The sequence below is a fragment of the Anastrepha obliqua genome, chromosome 4 (assembly GCF_027943255.1).
Source record: "Anastrepha obliqua isolate idAnaObli1 chromosome 4, idAnaObli1_1.0, whole genome shotgun sequence".
NCBI lineage: Eukaryota > Metazoa > Arthropoda > Insecta > Diptera > Tephritidae > Anastrepha > Anastrepha obliqua.
The window spans coordinates 36,002,981-36,028,106 of record NC_072895.1 but is presented as its reverse complement, the minus strand read 5'-3'; the positions used below and the strand labels follow the sequence as shown (position 1 = coordinate 36,028,106).

The window sequence follows — 25,126 nt, the reverse complement described above, 5'->3', positions numbered from 1 at the left end:
ATCAACCATTAATTACGGTCTAGCTGTCTATGGATTACACGCTATACCTGCGCATTTCCGACATCGCCCATAAAAGCTATTCTTGCCGAATCGGGGCTTCCGTCTCTACACGACAACATGGAGGACAAAATATTCAGGCTCATCCAAAGCTTACTCTAAGCCCCAACCTTCTTTCAATCTGCAACCTCTATCCCTAAAATGCTCTCATCTATATAATTGCCAAGGACATTTCCGTCACACCTATAATCATTAACCCCAACCGAGCAAAACCTGTCTATCCATCATCGGTACCCACCAACCACATTACCCCATACATATGTATATTGGGCACACCATAATCACTAACGTACACTTATTGCAGGGCAGTATATTCAACACCTGGCCCTTTTGCCAAGCCAAAGCCAGTGTGCATTACCTACTGATATCCTGCCCAGAACTTGCTTCCCAAAGGCATCACCACTTCGGCAAAACATCACCACTAACATCAAAAAAATTTATAAATTTCTAAAGGGCACCGACCTACATCGTCGGAGGCGGAAAGCCTCTGCTGCTAGCGCTGATTATTATTTAATATACTATTTATTTTATTTATATTCATTTAAATATTGTGACTATTCGCATTTATTATATACACTCTGCTAAAAGCTTCTCTGTAAAAAATATTTCAAGCAAGAGCTCATTATAAATTAGTTTACACGATATAGTCACCGGCTGTTCGAAATTAATTTCCAGCGCAGGAGGTTAATAAAGTACATCTTAAGGTGTTAAGGGAGTTCAGTGTATGTAATAAGTTCAAGAAACACATTTTTTTGGAAAAGTGAATTTACAAAACTCGAATTTTGTAAAATTTTGTAAAAAATAATTTAAATTAAGCCATAAAACAATTAAAATGTTTCCCACTTACATCTCGTATCTCCTTGATCTTTTGGCCTCCTTTGCCGATTACACACCCAGCAAGACTTTGATGGATCAATAATCGTACATCAACTTCATCATCGCGCTGCAATAAAGATTTATACAAATTAATTCGAAATATCATAAAATAAATTCTTAGCATTCTTTTTATAATAATTTTAAATTCTCACCTCTTCGAAGTATTTCAGCATCTCGGCTACAATCTGTAGTGTTGACTCCAAATCCGATGATATCAATATGGTACTATTAGAAAACCGGAAGAAGAAAGTAAATATTTTTTATGAATAAATAAATCTTTTAGCAACTTATATTCTATTTTAGTAAAAGTTGCACGACGGTCGGGTATCCTTCTCAGACACTTGAGTTATCAATAACCGGAAATGGGTAATGACACCATTGCTTCTTATACAGTCTTTCTTGTATCTTTGAAAATTGGCATTCTGATATAAATTCCTAATTAATACAACATCAATACTATCAACACTGTGTTAATATTAAAAAAATTTTATTGCATGTAGCAGTTAGTAAATTTCACAAAAATTATGACTTCGAACTGAATCGCTTATTGATTTCCAAAAAATAAGGATTCCATAACCAACTGTTAATGAATACATGGAACGACAATGTAGTTGTTATTTTCTATTTACCCAAACACATACAACTAATTTGAAGTGGGATTAAAAGCAAGCATTAAAAGGCGTGCGCAGTGTCGTAACTGTGGGGCAATGTATTTATTCTTAATGGCCATTCTTTTCACATTCATTTTGCACCACATTTGCTGATTATACATTTACGGAAGTGAATTAGATTCGGTCCAATCTAGATATGAAAATGTCATTACCTTTTTATTGGTAGATGTAACAAAGTGGGGTACAATTACAAAAAAAAATAGTACTGAGAAAGTTAAATTGAGTTATAACGAGAATTACAGACGATTGGAATAAAATAAAAACATACCATTTTTAAATCGTTAGATGCCAGTGATTAATATATCGAGCTTTTTTTTTGTCTTGATGATGATGAGGTGTAGTAAATATAATATTTAGCAATCGAATCATTCGGTTAGTACGTTTATCGCTATCGTTAAGTGAATGGTTTGAAAGAATTTGAGCAACATAGCAGGCAATACCGACTATTTGTTATGCAACCTAAATTTATGAATTAGCTGATCTTACATAGGTACATTTTAACTATTGGCACAATAATTCTGGATTATCAATTCAATTGTGCAGAGCAGATTAATCTTTGTAACAACGGTTTAGAGGTAGACTTAAATACTTTAGATAGTGTATATATGCTGAAGTTTGGTAATACATGATACAATACCATTTAAGTCCCAAGCAACGCGATTGCGCGGTTGAAATTTTATGTCGAGAAAACACAGCACATTTTGAAAATTGTGGACAACTGAAGATGAGTTACCGATTGTTCAGATTTACTGAAGTGCATCACACAACTTCTTTTAATGTAAAGAGTACGTTTTGCGACAATTAGGATTATTTTATATTTTCTTCTATTTATTTGTAAGAATAATATGAAATTATAAATAATCAACACACTTAAATTTAATAAGAGCGCTGGCTACTAAGGCCTTCAGCTCTAATTATATTATAATATTATTCATTATATTATAATCATGCAAAATTGAAAATTTTTATTAGCATTGGCATTTCACGGCATAAAATAAAACAAGCACACAGCTGGCTTTGCTCTTTTCGCACTCATTTGGAGCAAGCGCAGTTTTTCGAAACCCCTGGGACTGCAACGGTTAAAATGCTATGCTTCGCAGGTTTTTTTTTTAGTGTAGGGCGATACATAAATATGTTTATATGCATGTGGATATGTATAATTTCATTATTTATGTATATATACAATCACATTACTCTTTGTCATTTAGAGGCCGAGCTACCTCTTTAATTTTTTAATTTATACAAGTAATTTTAGGGTACGATAAGAAGAAAAACCAATCAATTACGGATTATAATGCAAATTATGTTAAAAATTGAGATGCGGATGTACGATATACGAATTACGAATTACGAAATTTTTAGAAAGGAACAACCAAAAAGTTCAACATAAATCTAAAGGTCTAAAGTACTGATATTGTATATTATTTTGGTATTTCATAATCACTGGATTTAGATAAAAAGAATCTTAAGATATTGTAATGGTTAAGAGTTTACCGTTCGGGGCCTTGAGAGTCGTCGACAGATACAGTGGCTTTATACTGCATTTACATTTGCATTACATTGGTTGGTTGACAGTGTTGGGTTTACAGTTTACATTTGGTCAGGTTCATTGATTGGTGGCGTATGATAGTGGTGATGGTTTGGTAGTTGTTTTGTTGGTCAATTGGTGTTATACACAATTTATAAATATGTGTATCGTTGCCACAAGATTTACATTCACATTTTTGTGAATTGGTACGCAGATGAAATAAATATGGTTTATTATGTATGGAGCAGTTTTCAAATTCGTTTAAATCCATTCGATTATTATTATTATTTTTTTGTCATATTTCACATGACACACGATCGGCAGTATTTGGAACACGACGGAGCAATGGTATTAGAAATGCCATCACAGATATAAATATCAGAGTTGAGACAAGTTGTTGATTTAAAGAGATTAGATAGATTTGTTACACGTTTTGCGCGGGCACATCGGTGTTGGCCATGGTGTTGGTGATGGTGTTCAGATCAGACCAGGGCCAGTTCAGTTGTTGGATGGGCGGTCGGGCGAGCAAATAAACAAGCAGGCAGGCAGGCGGGCGGGCGGGCAATCGGGCAGACGCATGGGCATTTATATCGTTCAGTTTTATTATTATTTTACGGTATGTATTTTGTTGGGTTTATCGTTGAGAAATACATTTCAGGCCAAACCAGTACGGGGCAGATCAAATCAGGCAGTAGATGGGCGAACGATCGGGCAGTCGCGGCAACGTTTATATTTCAACGTTTACGATTTGAGTTTTTACAATCGAATCGTTTCATTTCGAGTCGAATTGGTACGACACAGTTACATAAAACGAGAGTGTGGGACAAGAGAAAAGAGAGAAAAATTTTTCATTTAGTTATGAGGTTAAGTGCATTAGCTTAAACAAAACTAATAAGATATTTTTTTAAGTTATATGTTATAATAAATAAAGTTCCTAAACTTATGCATAAGTAGAGTAGACACTATTTTTGGCTGTATAGTCCAAAGTAATAGTTCCAATATAAAGGAAAGCATGGATAGAAGTTAATTAATAATTGTTTTAGTATGAAAGAATGAGAGGGGTCTAGCCTCAGCTAGCCAGAACATTAGACGAGTTTCCCAAAGTTATTTAGCTTTTGATTTACGGGTTATTTAAGCAATTATTATTCTTTGTTCAAGACAAAAATTGCGAGCTTAATAATTAAAATTTACTGTTCATTCGGTTAAATTTTCAACTCAGAGCTATTTTGCTAAAATATGCAATCATTTTAAGAGATGGGATAATATAATAAAAAAAGGAACGTTTCTAGACTCGATATCCTGCAGTTTCTAAAAGTGACGGAAGGGATAGATGGAAGCAATGGACGACGGAGATTTTAAGAACGGACTACTAGTAAATTAATTATAAGTTTATTCAAATATTTTACCTGAGTGCGCATTTTTTGGATATGCTGGCCACCTTTGCCAATGACTGCGCCCGCAATCTGAAATTTCAAACGCGTATTACAGTCTCAATACTTCTCGAACTCTTTACAAGTGAAGTTTCAATCTGGTACTTACATTACTAGGGATAAGAATGCGAATTTGATCGTCATTGCGACGACTGCGCTTGTCGGAGTGTGGGCCGTCGTCGTTATTTTCGCGCTTCATCTTCATTTTCTCTGAAAATATAGTAAATAAATAAACGAATCATTAGCAAAGTACATAAATAATTACTTGGACAAGTAGGAATTTATGGCTGGTACGTAATACACGTATGTATAAACATATGTTATAATAACTAATCTAAATTATAGAAACTAGTAAATGCAAATTACATTTTTTTACCCTGTATATCCAGCATGAAAAAGGGATTTTCAAAAGCGAAATTACGATCACGTATTCAAACAATCTACGTGCATTTTTGCAGTGATCGATCCCCCAGAGCCAATTTTTACAACCTACCCACACATTTCGGACAGAATGTTGGCAGTTGGGCCTAAGATATATTTTTTTAGCTTTTCTTATAAAGTTTTGGCGCATCCAATAACAAAGGGCCTCCACATATTGAATGTGTTGGCTCAAATATTTAGTAAATTTCTAGGAAATGTTGACTAAGAGATTTCTATTTCATGAGAACAGTCCTGAATATGAAGGAGTAAGCACTCCTAAAATATGGATTTGCTGTGATCACATGTATTTAACCGCGTTCAGGTATCTCTTTCTCTTGAAGGGTTCGAATTATTTTTTTGCAGTTTAGTAGGAGCACTGATATTTTTCTGAGAAATATATTTGAGAACGATTCGTTATTCGTCCAAAATTTTGTGAATTGTTTTTGTTTTGTATTGTAACTGGTAAGTAAGTAAGAAACCGCGGCCGCCGTAGCCGAATGGGTTGGTGTGTGACTACCATTCGGAATTTAGAGAGAGAACGTCGCACATACAGATATTTGAAAGATCTACGGGGTCAAAAGTCCATTTAACAAAACAATAAATACATTTACAAAAATGACTTCCTGAGGTACCTGACCCTTCCGAAACAAAAGCCAGCCCCTCCCGCGCACCCTACAAGCATTTGACATACGATAACGGCAGTCGGAACTCGATCGTATCACCTCGTGTACGTTATCTGTTCTCGGCACTCTTGCAAAACCCAAACTTTAAAAGTGAAATTTCATGTTTTTGTGTTCAACAGTGGAGTAAAGAGTTATGGATTCTAAAGCATCAGGTTATTAATGAATGAAATCAATTAGAATCTTTATAATTTTCAAGTATTAAAGTTAACTTTTCAACCCTATAAGTACACACCTTCTCAAACTACTTTTTTTTTCTTAAAATAATATTTGTTAGTCAATAAGTAATACTATCGAGATAGATCCGGTTAAGATTCGATTGTAATTGTTTAGTATGTACCTTGTTTTGACAATTCATCAAAGAATTTGATCCGGATAAGTCCGGATAAGCGGTATTTTAGTACTTTGAATGTTATTGGTAAAATTTTATGAAAAAGGTCTTTTCCATTACAAGGGATTAAGCGAAATATTTATTTGTTGTAGGTTCAATGGGAACATCGGGAATGAGGATTGTGACTAGAAAATACTTGTTTGACCTCATGAACAATGAAAATTTACCCAGCATAGAGGCAAGGCTAAATTTCTTGAAAGATCAGTTTATGTCTATTAAAGGATTCTCTGACAATCAAATTGAGACGTTGAAAAGCAATTTTGCACATTTCAAATCAGAATTTAAAAATCGATGGACTAAAGCTTATTATAAAGAAGCGGTATTTCTAAAAAGTAATGAATCTTGGCTGAACGGAACCTTCGCCATTCCCGTTGTTGCTGACAGTCCTTCAAATCGAACAGGACGACCGAGTAAATCTTTTGGACATCTGAGCGAAAGAAGTAAAAGAAGAAAAACTGACGAAATGCGCTCTAATTTTGATCAAAACCTTATCGTGCATCTGCGCAAGTAGAATTAAGAAAGTCAGGAAAATGAGATGCTTCGAATGTGCTAAAAGAAATCGTTACTTCGCCAACTCGCGCAACCAAATATAAAAAGGCCTATTATCGAACAAAGTCATCAAAAGATAAAATTTGCCCCTTATCTGTCCAGGAAGCAATGCAAATGTTCATCGATGCAGATCTAACACGAGACCAATACGAGACAATAAGAACAAATAAGAAATTCTTTCTTTGTTATAGTCTTTTACAAAAAGAAAAAAAGAAGTGTTATCCGCCACCAGAATCTTGCACTGTAAATAGTACAGGTGCGGAAGCCGAATTGCAACCTTTGGTCAACCTTACCGTTAGACGATTATCGGACTACCTGGAAGAGGTACTAACAACATTGAAGGTCCAAGAATGTGTAACCCTTAAATTAATTTGTAAATGGGGTTGCGACGGGTCCCAACAGACCCAGTTCAAACAAAATATTGAAAAAGATACGGATTCAGATACGAACATTTTTCAAAGCTGCTTTGTTCCTGTAAAATTAGTATGCTGCCAAAATATGGAAAAGACTATATGGGAAAATCCAACACCATCTTCTCCTCGATTTTGTCGGCCTATAAGATTTAAATTTATCAAAGAGACTACTGATGTAACGGAGCAAGAAATTAATCACGTCAATAATCAGATAAACAGTCTGGTTGCAACAGAATTTTACTTGAGTGGCAAACATTATTCAGTGAAACACGAATTTATAATGACAATGGTTGACGGAAAGGTCTGTAATGCTGCCACAGGAACCACATCAACCAGTCGTTGCTACATTTGCGGCACAACCTCAAAGGATTTCAACAATTTGGATAAAATAATAGATGTTAATTTCGAGGCTATTCAATTCGGCCTTTCGGTACTACATGCCAGGATAAGAATATTTGAGAGCAGTCTCCATTTGGCTTATAAGTTGCCAGTAAAAAAATGTAGAGCAAGAAAAACAGAAACTGAAAAAAGCCTCGAGAAAGAGAGAAAACAAGAGATCCAGGACAGGTTTCGCCAAGAAACGGGATTGTTAATAGATATGCCAAAGGCGAATTTCGGTAATACCAATGACGGTAACACAAGCCGAAGATTTTTCGACAATCCTCAATTAGCATCCGATATAACCGGCATCAGCTACGAATTAATATATAGACTGAAAGTTATTCTAGAAACAATTTCTAGTGGTCATAAAATTAATCCTGAAAAATATGATATTTATGCAACAGAAACTGCTCGATTATATGTGGATCTTTATCCGTGGCATCCCATGACACCCACAATGCACAAAATACTTATTCATGGAGCTGTTATAATAAAGAGTGCTTTGTTACCAATTGGCCAGCTCTCTGAAGAGGCTGCAGAAGCCCGAAATAAGCATTTCCGCTCTTACCGGCTAGATTTTGCCCGAAAATTGACTAGAGAAAATTGCAACAGGGATATTTTTAACCGCCTCCTTTTAAGTTCGCGGTCCTTTTAATGAGCTCTAGGAGGCAAATAAAAAGAAGAAAGTCCCAATCATTTCTGCCAGAAACATTGGAAATGCTCGCCTGCCGATCCAAACCTAGAATTTTCTTCACGTAGCGATGAAGAAAATCTAAATAATACCATTTGATTGGATGCTTTTTTTAATTGTTTATATTTTTTTATGTTTGATCTTGTAAATCTTTCTTCATTCTCATATTATATTTCATTCAATAAATGTTTTAAGTTCATTATTTTAGTTGGTTTTATTCAGAAACATCCATTAGCACACGTTAAACCCAAAAAATACTTTTGGCCCCTTAGATTGTTCAAATACCCCTATGTGCGTCGGTTCGAATCTCGGCGAAAGATGAAAAATTAAGAACAAGTTTTTTCTAATAGCGGTCGCTCCTAGGCAGGCAATCGCAAACCTCCGAGTGTATTTCTGCCATGAAAAAGCTCCTCATAAAAAAGAATATCTGCCGTTCGGAGTCGGCTTGAAACTCTAGGTCCCTCCATTTGTGGAACAACGCACACCACAAATAGGAGGAGGCACTCGGCCAAAACCCAAAGAGGGTGTACGCGCCAATTATATATATATATATATATATATATATATATATTGTAACTGGTAAGTAAAAAATAAAGTATCTGGAATATTCCGACAGCACTTTATTTCAGTTGAAACGATTTAATAATTAAAGAGAAAAATTGCACCCCAGCTCTTCGAAAAGCAATCATAGATTTGCAAAAAACTGCATTATCCCACAAACACAATTAAGCGTTTCAAAAACGATGGTTTTTAATACTTAGAAATATTTTTCTAATATAAAATAGCGTAAAACGTTCCCCGAAAGAAGAAAGCACGAAAGTCTACTAGCCAGATTGATAGGATGATAGGATTAGATTATATTTTTATAGCTTTGCAATTCTCCCAAGTTGATGCCAAGAGGGATAATCTCTTTCATTTTCATATTTCTCGAAATCGAGCAAACTCAATTAATGAAAATAGAAGTACCAAATTTAAATTCATTTGGGAAATTTCTTTGTATAAAATCTTTGTCTAGCAATAACAATCTAATATTCAATTACTTAAATTATGTAAAAACGGGAAAATTATGCAAAAATTAAGGAAGTGAATTAAAAACGTATACAATTAAGAACCAAAGTCTACATACACCCCACCCCTTATTTTCGTAGGTTTAAAAGTCCGAAAACTTTACTAAAAATTTTGTTAATAAAGTTTTCTTTAAACGTGTTTTTTTCAAAACGGCATTTTTCAAGTCGGTGTACACGATATCTCGAAAACGGCTTGTTTGATCGGTCAACCGTTTTAACTCAATCTTTAAAGATACATTTTCTAGTAATTAATCGTTCCTTTTGTAAATCTGATACTTATTTTCCATTTTATAATCAATTTACGCCCGTAAAAATCGAAATCATTTTTTTTAAAGCTGCCATTTTGTGAAAATTCACTATTTTGATTAGCCGAACGATTAATTACTAGATAATCTAATATATTAACAAAATTTGTTTGGTTTTTTGATTTCAGATAATCCAATCCTGAGTTACGATGTACACCGTAAATCGTCTTTTTTTAAAGGAGGTTCCAGAAATCGCCTGCAGCGCGTTCTATAATCAACATTTTCATAAATAAAAAATTTTGTTACGTTCTTGAAGGATGCTTTTATAACCGCCAAAAATTTTCAAATTAAAATATTCTGAAGTTTCTTCAGGATAAATCCTTGACAACCCGTCTTTTATTTGCTTCATAACTGTGTATAATCCCTTAAAACCCTTGTTCTTATCACATAAAATAACGAAGTTATAGGGAGAAAGCGCAAAAACAGCGTAAAAAATTTAAATACAGCACAAAAATAACTAAATTTAATTGGGAATCTTTACTTAATCCTAGATATTGTTGATTTTTAGTATTTAGTTAACTCCTCATTGTCATCAATAACCGACATGACATCGAGGCAACTAAATTTTCTTTGCGGTTGTTTAATTGCCTTGGTACATAATAAAGCAGTGCGACAATTTGTGGCATATGTCTTGGATTGTTACCTTGTTGAAAGATCCAACCTGCCACAAGCACTAAATTACCCACCGAAAGTTTCAAATTTTGTTCCTGTAAAGATTTGTATTTGCACCGATCCATTTTACCTTCAATTAATACTATTCTTCTGACACAACTCCCAAAACTATTACGTTGCCGTCGCCATGCTGATAGTTGATACTAAATCCTTCGGATTAAATGCACCAAAATTTTTCCCCCCTACAAACGTTTGCCTGAACTTTGACTCATCTGTAAACAAAGCTTTTTGCCAAAATTCCATCCCCTTTTCTTTATGTACTTGCGAATTCCCAGCGAATTTATGGGTTTTTCCTGAAATTGAGGATATTTGTTTGGTGTTCTACTACGAAAACCGTTACTGTTCGTTCAGAGGTCTTCCAATTGCTCTTTAATGGGCACGCTTTTTTTATGTGCTTGCTACATGTACCTATGTTCGGTTAATTTTGAAACGTTAACTTTTGGATTTTTTTCCACTTTTGTTTTACTGTTGGAAAGAACAAAAAAACGGCAGTGTACCTTATCACAACACAACCTACCAAACTTGGAACTTCGTTCTGTATCTCTTTACTTCAATAAATTTGGATTGGGCTAGCTTTATAAAGAGTGTTTTTTTAGCTGCATGCGAACTATCGATATCGATAACTAAGGTTTAACAGCTGAGAATGGCAAACTGTGGAAAGTTTGGCAAGTCATCATGCATCGTTTAACACCAGATCGTTTCCAAATTATGGAAGCGATAAAGTCAGTGCACCCTTGTACAACAGCGACACTGCAACAACATGCATATATCGCCTGTTTATCACCCATAGCCACAGTTTGCTGAACGAGAAGCGATATAAATCGAGTGTGGGCCATTTCAGAGGACGAAGAAGCCTATTTTGTTTATTGGATTAATTAAAAACAATCCGGAGTGACCGGGCATTGAGATATTTCATGAGAAAAAACCGCCGAACTGTGTTTCATTACACGTTAAACGGGTGCACCCAGTACTTTCTCCTATGATTAGTGCTTCTTTTTTTCGCTGTAAACAAATTTTTTTGCTCATCAAATGAAGGCATACCTTAAATGTCATGAACAGCGTTTGCCTCGCTGTCACACCACAGTAGTAACGCAGTATCGTCTCCTGTATCGTATTGCTATGGTATGCACTGGCCGTATAAATGCATATAATAAAATCGTATTTGAAGGTATTTTCGTCGCGAAATAATGTATATATCATATAAAATAGATTGGTTACCACAAGACGCAAACCTAAGAGTCTGGAACAAATTTTAAACTTAAGATTAGTTGTCCCAAATCATATAGAAATAGTGCAACGAATAAAGATCCAGCGACTACGTTGGCTGATTCCAAACGGATGCAGCTGGTGGTAGCAGAGGAAGAGGAAGGCGTTGGAAAGATCAGGTGTAGAACTTGGTTGCACTTGGTCTTTCCAACTGGCGCCGATTAGCACGAGAAAGAAACGACTGGCGAGCTTGGTTAAACTCTACCAAAATCGCGTATGCGGTTATCGCGCCTATCAAGAAGAAGTCCCTGCCAAAAAATGTCAATTTGACTCAACATAAAAAAATCCAAGCAATAAAAACAGAAAAGTAAATATAAAAAAGTATAAAAAAAAAACAAAAAACAAAAAACAAAGCAAAATACATTGAAAACTAAAAACTATATCAAATAAAAAAAATATTATTGCACTTCACATTTTTCACACAAAAGGCAGGACTGTTCTTATCGAATTCACACAAGGGACTGATGCATGTTAAATGAATCTTGCGAAAATTACCGACCAATCATAAGATTTGTGTGAAAATCAGGACCGGAGATGCGAACAAATCAATTCTTTTACTAATTTTAAAAATTTGAATACAGAATTCCCTCTAATGAAATGCTACGTTATATAAATATGTTGAAGGATTTATACATACACAGTTGCGAACACGAAAATAGCAGTACCAAAAAACATTTTATATATTCTTTAATTGAACACATATTTAAATCAATTCTTCTATATAACGAAAAACAAAAATTTATATAACAAAAAATAGAAATTCAGGGCTAATATTAAAATAGCAGTGGTTATATAATTAGCGCATTCTAAACAAGTTGATGAAAAAATTAAAAAGAAAATGCATTGACAAAGTTTGCAGATAAAAATTTGAAACTAATATTTAGTTGAATTTCCCTAATTTTTTATTACAGCAACACTACGGCGTGATTCCGCTAATTACTCACAATGTTGCTTCGGAATCTTTAACCACGCATCTTCAACAATTTCCCAAAGTTGTTGATTGTTACTCGGGTTGGCATTGTGTACAGCTCTTTTGAAGTCCCCCCACAGATTTTCTATAGAATCGAAGTCGGGGGAACGGACCATTGTGCATAACCACAATTTTATTTGCGGGAAACCAATCCTTGGCCTTTAGACTTGTGGGTTTAGAATCATCATCCTTCTGGTGGACACAGTCTATTATCATTTCCTCTCTGCAATACGGCAACATAACATTCTGCATTATTTCCACGGCCATAATATGAGAAACATCCATACCATTATTTCTGAGCCCCCATGCTTAATGGTTTTTAGAGTGTATTGTGGCTGATTTTCGGTGCCAGGTGAACGTCTAGCATATTGTCGTAAGCTCGTGCCCTCGTACAAAATTATTTTAGACTCGTTAGTCTACAAAATATTAAGTCCCAGGTCAGCTGTCCAGCTAGCATGTTTTCATGCAAATTCCAAACGTTTTATGTTATGTTTTGATATCAGGAGTGGCTTTCTTCGAGGACTGCGAGCCGCTTATCAGCAGTATTCCACGTACAGTCATGTCAGAAACATTTAAGTTCACCTCTTTTTTAATTTGTATGGCTGACTGCATGAGATTCTCTTTGGAACATCTTACAATTCGGCAGGGAAAATGACACCAAAATTGAAAAATAATATAAATAAAAATGCCACTAACCAAAATTTAAAAAAAAATTAAAAACCTATTTTCGCCTAAATCTGTGCAAAATGTTATTAACATTCCTTATATAACCTTAAAACAATGAAGGCATTGATATTTCAATGTTACGCTTAAAAACGTAACAACACCAATAAATTTCATTTATTCAGATAAACTCTACACATCTGAAATCTTTTAACCCTTCGCAGGTATTTGGTATTGAAATTTTTTTTGTATGATTTTTGGGAAGAAATAAATGACTTCAAAATAGTTTTTGAAGGGTACTTTCATGTTCACAGCTGTAATTATATTATATATATTGCTGAATATTCTACATTACAAAAACAAAATAGAGCATAACTTGAAATAGACCTATTCTCCAATTATTAAAAAAAAAAAATACCATGGTAAGACTTTCTAGGAAATATTTTTGTATAACAGGAAATATAGTGTTCTAGACCACATAAGTTTCAATTTAATAAAATGGTGAAATATTAATTGCCTCTGTGATTGCAGTGTCCTTTTTGTGTCCATTGTGTCCAGTACTTATTTAAAATCAAATAATGGTTACCTTATAATAAAATAGATTTACGTCGGAATGATCAAAGTATATGATTTTTTTTAATAGAGAGTTAACAAACAACACTTAAAACAATTATCACAAATTTTCACAGATATGTTCTCAAATAAACGAAAAGTCCAACAGGAAGCCTTTGACCACTTCCAGTGAAATGTCTATAACTACTAGCGTTTTAACCAGACAAAAGCCTTTATTTATTAGCAAAAGCTTGTGCAATACTTGGCTTCGAAAAGCCGGCCCATTAAATGCAACCGGAAATCGGCCAATCAGCAGCGAGTCCTTTCCCTTATTAACTCCCACTACTATCCACGCGGACTCTAGAAACATGCATGTACAAAAATTCAGACCCGATCGGCAATAGTAAATTGACAGAGAGGGAACATTCGACGTGGACAATGATTATAAGAAAACAGTGACATACAGCAAATAGACAGACAGCTAAGCGCACGAGACAGAATATGTGCATGCTACCACAGACTGACCAATAAAAATCTAACAAATAAATAGATCATTAAAAATTCTTCCCCCGGTATATAGAAACAGGGGAAGTTATACGTTCGGGTACCACGCAACCAATGTAATGACCAGAAAGGCCATAACAAAAACCTCTGAATACCTGCATTTGTGTATAATTTGAACGCATGTTCTCGCGTGTATGTAAGTATGTAAATGCATACACCATTACTGCGAGCGCAGGAGCAGGTATTAATAAAGTTGCATTTAATATTGACAGTATCATTTGGTTTTTATTTTATTTTTGTATTTATTGTGGTCAACCCCTTTTTAGAGAAATGGAAATTGTTAGAAAATTTAGCCCCATCAAGGAGCTTCGCAATCAAATTATGAGAATTTTTAATTGCACAATGGGCAGGCCGAAACAGAACTTCTGAAGGAACTATAGAGCAATAAGTTGATATTTCTAGTTTTGAATATTTAATGAGCGTTTTATACAGCGTTGGTGGCTTGTGATTTCAACGGCAACTTGGTATGTTGTGGTGACCACTTAGCTGTGTCAATATCAGCTGATGTTTTCACATTATTTATATTTAAAATTTAGACCAAGTCAGAAACGTGTTTCTGCAAGGCGTAACTATAGAAAAATCATATACCTGCCTACGCTCTTGCATGACGTGTATAAATATGTGTAGATGTATGAATATGTTTTGTACTCATATGAAACCTTATGTGTATGTATGTACACTCATGAGAATTTCAGCAAATTGTGGAAAATTTGTTAGACAAACAAATAAGAATGTAAAAATCTACAGCAGTTTGCTTCCTTCAGAATTGGATAATTATTTAAATGACCGTCCAAGTTAAACGACTGATGTTAAAAATGCATGGCACTAAACTAAGCAAGAAACGAAGCATGTCTATTTTAAAGCAATTATGGTAAAGGAAACCATAGATATTATTAGTATTACTTTTTCTGTTTGTCTCCATAACCCACATAAGTACATATTAAGTCTCCATTCCAATTATTTAATTTATATCAACTATATTTCTATTACAAAAAAATAAGCTATGGCTATTGAAATAGTAATGCAGCGCAAACTATTCTTCGCTTCAAAATAGTCTAAATTCTATAACGCATAGTAATTTTTCAGAGGAACACAGTTTAATGTTTTTTGTTTTGCAGGATTAGCAGTTTTGGATTTTAGCTTGTTTCGTTCAACCTGCAGATTATTATGTTGGACGAGCAAACAGCGATTCTCACTTAACCCTAGATCACTAGACTTAAAACAGTGTTAGGCAGGTAGGTAGGTAGGATGGCTGTCGCTTAGACCTGTCCTAGATCCATTGTGATACCACTGGAAGTTATCCTTGCACTACGAGTTCCTTTTTAAACCATTCGGGGGCGTTTATAAACGAGCAAAGCTTCGTTAGTTTTAGATGTCCTATATTTGTTACATCTGTTAAGAATGCAGTACCAAGAGTGCGAAGCCTCTTTCTGGCTAAGTACTGACACTCACATAGGAGGTATATTTTTATATTTTCTTTCTCTATTTCACACAAATGAGTGTAAATTAAGAAGAGAAGTGTTATAATACTTCTATTTAACTATTTTTGAAAATTCATTTAGTGAGGTGGTGTGACGGGAATATGTCGAACTATCGAATTCGCCAAGCATCAGGCGTGCGTATTCTATTAGACGAATGTTTAGTGATCCAGGGTTAAGATAGTTTCGCACTTTTTTTTTGAAAAGGAATTTACATTTAATTTTAATTAAGAACATAATTTTTTCCATCAAAATTGTTATTGCGAATGAAAATGGGAAGATAAATTTCATGGCTCACTTAAATAAAGATTTTTTGGAACCTTTACCAAACAAAACTACGAAAATTCCAAAAAAAAACGACGACAGTCGGTTCTAAGTTACCGAAACGACCCGGATTTATATCCGGCCAAAGACTGTCACTCCAGCAGCATTCCCCGTATGTATGTACGGGGAATGTTATGCTGTTACAACAACAACAACGAAAATTCCAAAAAATTTGTACCCCGATTTACCTTTCACGTTGTTTACCTTTTACTTTTGTGCTGCCTACAGAATTCAAGCAACAACAAAATTACGCCATTGCTGTTCTTGTTCTACTGCTGCTACTTATTGATGTGCATTGGGCAACTCTATCCGGAGAAGTTTTGTTGTTGGTTTGGCTTTTCAGAAGCAAAATGAAAAGGAGGAACATATCGATAACAAAAAGTTGCGATAACAAGAGCACCTCAGTCACAAATTGACTCCCCGATTAGGTCGCGTAGACCTATCGGGTACAATAAAAATAAACATCTACTACGAAAGAAACAAAAAAAAAAAGAAAATCCCGCTAAAATTACTACACTTTCAAGACTACATAAAAAATATGCAAAATCAAATGAAAAAGAAATACACTAAAATAAATATAAACCCCTCGATTCAAAACATAAAGGATTCAACACAATTTAAAAAAATACAATAGAAATCATAAAAAACCAGAAGCTGCCTTAATACCCGTAGTCTATAGTCAGTGAAATGCCCTGGTATTTTGTGGATTTTCATCCCGTGATTTTAATTAAAATTTAAATAAAGAAATATAAAAATATATATAAAGAAATAAAAAAAATTAAACAAAAAATAATATAAAATGAAAATAAAAAAAAAATTCAAAAAAATTAAACTTCAATATAAAAAAAACTAAGAGCACCTAAAAGCCAGATTGTTAACATTTTGTGAAATGGCATATTGCAACATAAGAGGATACAGGAGCATGACTAATAAAGTTATCAAATGTAGGAAAACCAAGCTGCATCCTTTCAGGACCCCTGGTACACTAAATTTATCAGCGAAGCATAAAGACATAAAAGCTGCCCGTTGGAGTTCGGTGAAAAATCAGGTAAATAACCAATGGCACTAAATGATTTAAAATAAGAAAAATCATAAAAGAAGATAATGAATTTACGGTTCAAATCCTTTAACCTTAAAAAGCGTTCAAAGTATGTCCTTGTCCAAGGGAATAATGAAATAACATATACCAAAGTAATTTCGATCTACATAAAAAAGAATGTCATAACTGTAAGATTGAAGCCAAAAAAATGCTAAAACTAGCTATACAATTTGCTTCTGTAATTACTTGCGATTCACTTTTGCAATTCGAATAAAACATTTCCGCCATGCATTTCAGAGCAAACCCTTAGAGCTTCGAAACATTTTTCAAATTATATATCTACAAGAATTTCATTTTGTCACTTTCTCTGATCACCAAAGGTTTTGAATATGTATGTATAATTTTGATTTGCATAGATATATGCATATGTAGATATACATACATACGTACATATTTGTAATAGTTATTTTTTCAGTTTAAGACTGACACGCAGCCCTCTCTCCACAACTGGCAAGTTTCATATTGTACATCACATTATACTTCTTTGCTGGACAGAATACAATACACATTCTCTATAGAAATGTAGTTAATCACATTTTTTCATGAAGCCACGCCCAAATTTTGCGACCTTTGACAAAGTGTATGCTATGACATATGTACACATATATACATACACGTATGTACTTATCATCATGGTCAAAATCTTCCCATAAAATAACTCTCGCTACACCTAATGTGAATGCATGCCATTGTTTGACCATTTTCGCTCAAATTTCATTCATCGATCTCCATAGCAACAAAATTACAATGACGGACTGTTAATACCTGGCCAAGACAAGCTAATATGAATAGCTTTGCTCAAAGTGGAATGCGACTTGACTTACGGTCATTAAAAAGCAGTTCTATTTGACTTCAAAGCAATTACGCAGTCCGCCTAAAAGCATTGAAATCTTCAACTGAATATGGGATATGTAACTGCAACTGCAGCGCACTTCACATTACTAATTACAAAAACACGCATGCATTAATAAAAAAGAAAGAAAGGTATTTAAGTATAAGGCAGACATTGTAATTAAAGTTAACCAATGTAATTAAACTCATTTAAAATGACATGTTGAAATAACAAGGAAGACGGAGCACTTATTCCCTAGCCCAGGGAATCGAGATAAGTCAGAAAACTGTTTGGAACCATTGGCATAAGGATAATTATAATTATGTAAATCGTCGAAATAATGAGACAAAGCTTTTGAGGATTCTTTAACTCACCTAATATGTTGTTTGTGAAGTGCCCCGAACGGATGTTAGATATCGGAAAACTATGACTTTAACAACAAAAACAACTTACTCAAAAAATCCTTGCCCATTGAATAAGTTTTAAGTAGCTACAAAACAAAGTGCCGTTGATAGACGGTGTTAAAAAAAAGGTATTTGGAGTCACTTGAAAATTCCAAAATTCGATGGGTTATAAAACTGCAAGTCCAGAATTCTAGTTAGAAACTTGAAAAAATTGATGACATTTTGAAAATTTAATTAGAAAGTTCGAAACTTTGTGTTATATGCTTTTTGATGTAGTATGAACTGGACGCCGTAGCCGAATGGGTTAGTGCGTGACAACCATTCAGAAATGCCTGAAACTCCAAACTGATGGACAAAGTGTTTTTCTAATAGCGGTCGCCCCCTCTTTTTCTGCCATGAAAACGCTCCTTATAAAAACCATTTACCGTTCGGATTCTACTCAAAACCATAAGTATGTACATCCACATTCGCTTGTATTTGCTGTTGGTATAGCAAAAAAAAAGAATTTACCTGACAAAGGCCTTCATCCAAATTTGACAATTTAGACATTACAAACGCAAAATTATTCTAAGCAAGAAGTGACAATATAAAAGAATCACAAATAAATTACAAATTAAAAAAATGCTTAATTCCATGGATTTGAATTTTCAAAGATGATTAAAGGAAGCAGGTCACGGTTAATTTACTACCACAACGTCGATTTGTTAGAGATAACTCTTATCCTATAGATATGCCGTCGTCAGTGTAGGTACTTAGGGAAATATTTTTTATTTTTGTAAGAGTGTAAGTATAAATAAATTAACCACCATTTTTCAATAAAACTCAAAACAATTGCTCAAAATTAGTAAATTAAATACATATGTGTGAACTATATTTAAAACATTTTAAATACCAACCAATGCAATCACAAATCCACAGGTCGAATGAAAAGAAGTCAAAATAATTTGGTAGATACGATTAAGCGAAGGCGAAAATGCGCCCGTGATGATGCCGAAAATTGATTTTCGCCATTCGTTCGCAGCATTTTGTGGAATGCATGTTCGAGTTGCAACTCATAATACAATACAGTTCATAAAATCGTAAAATCTTGCTGGATAGCTTTTTCGTTGCGTTCACATGCAAATTTTTCGTCAAATGAACCGAGCTGGGAGAGACGAGCAGAGACGTTCCCACGATAGTCGGTTCTACGTTACCGGAACGACCCGGATTTATATCCGGCCAAGGACTGTCAGCAGCATTCCCAATATATAATATATATGTATGGGAAATGTTTATGCTACAACAGCAACAACATAGCGAGCAGAGAAGTGGCGAATAGAAGAGACCTTTAATAAATCCTCGCCCTGTTCCTGTCAAATAACAATTAACCAAACAAAATATTTCAGTTTTTCCTACATGCTTCACATTTGCTTTCAAATCACTTCTGTGCTTCCTATTTTATGTAAAATATATTTGAGTATCTTTTTGCCACCACACCAACGCCGGTTTGAAATCATGTTTTGTGTGAATAAGTCTGGCCCCATTGGAATATGACTTATTTCGCACTTTATTTCTTTAGTACGTTTTTGGTAAATTTATTATCGATTTGCGATATGTGATGAAAAAAAACATATTTTATTATTATTTTATTACATTATTACTACATGTGAATAACTTTGACGACCGTCTGTAAGTATGTATGAATTGATGCATATGTACATATATGATTAGTGTGCGCATCTTTTATGAGGTGTTTGACAGAGTTTCTCAAATTTGTGGTATGCGTCTTGATGTTGTCCTACAATTTTATGTCACTTCCGAACGGCAGATGGTTTTTTATCAACAGCTTTTTCAAAGAAATAATACTCGGAGGTTTGCCATTGCCAGTGAGACGTGATTGCTGTATACCAAGGAAATCGAGAAAATTTTATGTTTTCATTTTCGATTATGTTTGTTGTCACTAATGTGGCAAAAATGATATAGTGATATTTTAGTTGCATGAGAACTATCGATAACTATGATTTGAAGTAGGGTGAGGTACGGTACACTAGAGAGGGCTAGTTTACTGGGGCCGCAGCCTTTGGTCGGTCGTATTTACAAAAATTACTCAGCTAAATCGGATTTGGTTCCAACAAGACGTCGCAACTTACATTACAACGCGTTTAACAATCAATTTATTGTTTATGAACTTATGAAATGATAATACATAGTTGGTGCTTACACTTTTGTGGGGATTTATGGTATGCGTCTTGATCTTTTCACAAATGGAGGCATCTACACTTTTATGCCGCTTCGGAACGGTAGAAGGTTTTTTATGAGAAGCTTTTTCATGACAGACATTTACTCGGAGAGGATCGAGCGCTATTAAAAAAAACTGTTTCTATTAATTGGTTTCGTGTACGGGGTTCCGAACCTGCGTACTTCCGAATGCTAGCTGATATAGTAAATTAGAATTATTTCAATATTTACTCAAGTAATGAGTTAATTAAGGTAAAAGTCACAGAGTAAATCCTAAAAACTCATTGTACCTTATCCCCTTCACAACCCCTTACCTAGACCCAAGTCTCCGAAAAAATAATATTATTCTATTTTTTTTTTTTAATTAAGTTTAGCTATTTGTAAAAATAAATCAATAATATCAATTTATATATAATACATTTTTCAAATATGCTTCAATACAATATTCCCTGAAATACCGAATTAATTTTATATATAAAGAAATTGAAATAATATAAATTATATGGATTACTGTTATCACTGCTGTTGCTTTCACATGCAAATTTTTTGTGAAGTGAGTCGATCAGAGAGATGGCGAGCAGAGAAGTAGCGAATGGAAGATACCTATTATACCATTGATTAATTCAAAGAACTGGTCTAATAATTCTGTCTTTAATATCAATTGCTTTGCCGCTTATCCAGTATAACACATTAAGATCTTTGCATCGAACCTTCGCAGTCAAGTTTATCATTCCCTGGCTTATCATTAATCCCGGCTTTGCAACCGTTTGAGAAGCTTCATAGTTCACAGTCGTCTTTACGGTAAAAGAAATGCGAAACAGAGACCAATAAATTCCGATGGAATAGATCTGACAGAATGAATACATTTCCTCTCGGGTTGGCTGCAACCAGTTATTTACAAAAGTATACATCGAAAACAGCCAAACGCTGATTAAATTCTCCGAGCTGTTTTCTATTTAACATCTTTTCAAGGTATTTTCTATACCATTTTTAACAAAACAAAATACAGCTCAACTCGGCAAATTTTTAACTAAATTATGTTCGTTTGACGCCTTGTTCGATGTTTTATTGCTCTTTCTACACTTTGCTCGCCGCTCCACTATACTCTATGCCAGTCACACACCCCGCCGCAACAGGCAAAACATATTCATTCGGTCAGACCTATAAATATCTAAATAGAAAATGTTTAAGACTATTATTTAGATACATGGTTGTTAATTGTAAATCGATTTTTTTCTTTTATCAACTAATGGGTGACCAGCTAGTAATAACAGGTTATCGAATTGTAATGTTTCAGCAGCTGTCAAAGTTACCAATGGCATCCAGCTGTTAAAATATTCAGTAAGGGATGATATTTCATCCTGCTTGGTAAATACTATGCTACTTAATTGCTACGTAAGTACGACGCAAAATCATATTTTCGGACGAGTACCGTTACATGCTATACAAGGAAAGAAACGCTCGAAGTTATGAAAGAAATATTTGACGACTGGGTCATCCCACGGCGAGCATTCATGAATTGTCCGCCATGATGATGCGACTGAACACCCTCGATTTTCTTCTGAGGAGCTACGTCAAGTGATTAGTCTACATTAACAAGCCAACTACTTCGGATAAGCTTTATGTCGAAATAGGCCGGAATAACGCCGCACATATTGAACCGACGGCTTGAGGAACTGCCAGCAAAACCGAGACGGCTATTTCAATGGCATGCTTAACACATTGTGCTTCTTCATACATGCACGAAATTATGCAGCTTCATAGTAAAGCCAGAACCATTTCATATCATTCTTATCTTAGTCACCCAGAATTATATATATACATATAATTGGAGCTTACAGGGTTGTTGGGGTTTAGCCGATCTTCTCGACCTTGCGACTACGTTCCCCCGACAGTCGGTCCTACGTAACCGGAACGACCCGGATTTATATCCGACCAAGGACTATCACTTCAGCAGCATTTCCCGTATATGAATGGGGAACGTGTATGCTGCTACAACAACCTTGCGGCTCAGGTTAAAAATGGGCATGCTTTAAACAAAATTTTACGGTACGTATAAGGAACCGAAGTGCAATATTCAAACAACTCCAAAACACGTATGATTTAAGCTTCGTACGAAAGAAAGCAAACTTAACTTTTTTTAAAAACATAACTTAAATTTTTCATTAAATAGCATAACCACACGAATGTTAAAACATATTTAACACTTAAACGGAAAGTAATTTACTGACAATTGGCACTAAAAAATGCAAATAATAACACATTCAAGCGTAATTCAGCGTACTTACTGGTCATAATTGGCGATTGGACGCTGATTTGATTATTAGACGAACTTTAGGCCTTTTGCAACCTTTGAAGGCTCTGAAAAGAATAGACAAGATGGCATTTTTAACGAATGCAATGTAGCTGCATAAGAAAAAAATGTGTTCCCAACGCTAATACTAATGACCAAAACTTTTGGACATATTCGAAACGAAATAGATACGTAAATCAGCCCTAATACTGTATTCATCGTCGATTTTCGTAAAAATATCGCCGTACTACAACGTACATGAGAATTTCGTGGACACCTATTCAATGTAAAATCCTTGCACGATTTCAGTAATATTATTTTTATTTTTGTACTTCGAAAAAAGGATATAGTGTAGGAACTGAGATTGTAAAATAAAAATTCACAAAATTTGTGCGTTGACATAAAAAAACATAAAAATCAAGCCAAAAATTCAAAGCTTTATATACTAGATTACATATGTATATACCTATTTGCCTGATTATATAATACATCAACTTATGGGCAGTATTTTTGCTCGCGAAGTAGGGCAAAGGGTATTTTGTCAATTTCATCTAACGGTACTTCCAGGAAACATGCAGCTGAAAAGGGTGTTAAAAGAGGGAAAGTTTTAAGGGACACTTGAATACTTAGGTGGTTAAAGTTGTACCAGGAACTTTCATATACCCTTGATATATCGAGTATGCCAGTGTCGATTCTGGATAAGATGCGTTTAACCCATTTACAGTATACGGAAAATAATTGTGCCAAATTAACGAAGGTCTCACGAGGCAGCTGAAGCTATAAATTTGCAATAGGTGGTGGTGGTTGGATTCCGATGATGACCATCGAGCAGCGAGAGTTCATAAAGATGGCAAGGGTCTCCCGCTGAATGGCGTAAAAAGGCATTCGTAGCGAACGGAGGTATGAAAAAAATTTTGCAAAAGCAGTGCGGAAGTAATAACTGACAAAAATATGAGCATATCTCTTAATGTGCGCTGCCGGTGCTCGAAATAAATGAGTTTAAGTTTTTAGCAAAGAGTAGAAATGTTTAGGTATAATTGTATAGGTGAAAAAAATTTCTCGAAAATGATAAAATTTTGATTAATAATCTAAATGTAGTAAAACCAAAAATTTGACATGATGTGTGTTGTCATTTTCTATTTTGGACCTAAGTGAACAAATACTATTGTCTTTCTAAATAGATATGAAAAAAAAAAAAACACAAGCACAAGCATTCCAACAACCAACCGAATTTTCACAAGTTTGCATGAGTTACTTCGAAAAAAATTACATCAGGTGTCTGGAATTTTTTATATAGGTACATATTTTATAACAGCAATCTTCTACAAAAACCAAATGAAATTGAACGATTGTCCACCCATTATATACAAATACGAGGAGTTATTCCCAAGTTTGTATTAGTAAAGTGAACCGCAGTATGACATTTTATTAAGCTTTAACGCCCTTAATGGCGGCTTCTACTTTGTTTTTTGGCGGAAATTTTCGAAACAGGTATATTGAAACCACAACTATCGTCCATGATTCATGCAAGTATGTTGCCGGAAAATCATGCGATCGTGTCCTTATCGGTTTCTTTGCATTTTTCAGATTACTTGGCTCTGTCATCGATACCGATCTCCTGTATTGGTTTCACCAGCAATTATCTATTAATATTCAAAATTTTCGGCTGCCGAAGGCGTTACCGTCTCTCATATCTAAATCCCCCCATTTAAATCTCTCGAACCGGGTACGACACAGTTTATCTGTTGGAGGTTGTGGTGATAGGCCACCACAAACGATCAATTACTTTCTGCAATACTTGACCAAAAATATAGTAATGAAAGTATTTGGTGCTACACTTAAACTAATTGGCAGCTCAACAAGTTTAATTGATACAAATTTAAACCGATTGAATATAATTATAATGAGTGCAAAAAATTTTTTTCAGAACATTATTGATGAATATTTGGAAAAGGAATATATTGAACCAAAAAATAAGAGAATATGGTATATGTATAGTTAACGTATCTCGTTCCTACCGCAGTCGGTTTTGCGTTACCGGACCGACCCTGATTTATATCCGGCCAAGGACTGTCACTTAAGCAGCATTCCCCGTACATGTATGCGGAATGTTTATGTTGCTACAACAACAAGAATATGGTCTTTAGAGTTTAACTTGAAAAGAGATGAATTCTCGCATATTAATTTACTAATGGGATTAAAACTGTCAGCACCTGCTGAACTAAAAAATCTTTTGAATCTATTTGTTTTTATTGATCATTATTGACCATCCAAAGCTCTTTCTAGGTGGCAAAAAAAAATTATCGAAATCTCTGTTTGTACGATTGAAGCCA

The 25,126-nt window shown here is 34.5% G+C and overlaps 1 protein-coding gene across 3 annotated transcripts in view; it reads right to left on the bottom strand.

Annotated features, from left to right (window-relative positions):
- LOC129243924 (heterogeneous nuclear ribonucleoprotein K homolog) overlaps positions 1-25,126 on the bottom strand; it is a 39,873-nt gene that overhangs the window by 13,377 nt on the left and 1,370 nt on the right. For 2 of the 3 annotated variants that reach the window (XM_054881381.1, XM_054881379.1), the window contains exons 2-7: positions 22,789-22,861; positions 4,672-4,772; positions 4,539-4,595; positions 3,099-3,142; positions 1,086-1,158; positions 905-1,000 (exon numbers count right to left, since the gene is read on the bottom strand). In XM_054881381.1, the coding sequence (XP_054737356.1) occupies positions 905-1,000; positions 1,086-1,158; positions 3,099-3,142; positions 4,539-4,595; positions 4,672-4,772; positions 22,789-22,795 (378 nt within the window). In that variant the 5' untranslated portion in view covers positions 22,796-22,861. The remainder of the gene's footprint in view (positions 1-904; positions 1,001-1,085; positions 1,159-3,098; positions 3,143-4,538; positions 4,596-4,671; positions 4,773-22,788; positions 22,862-25,126) is intronic. The other variant, XM_054881380.1, reaches the window with a different exon arrangement.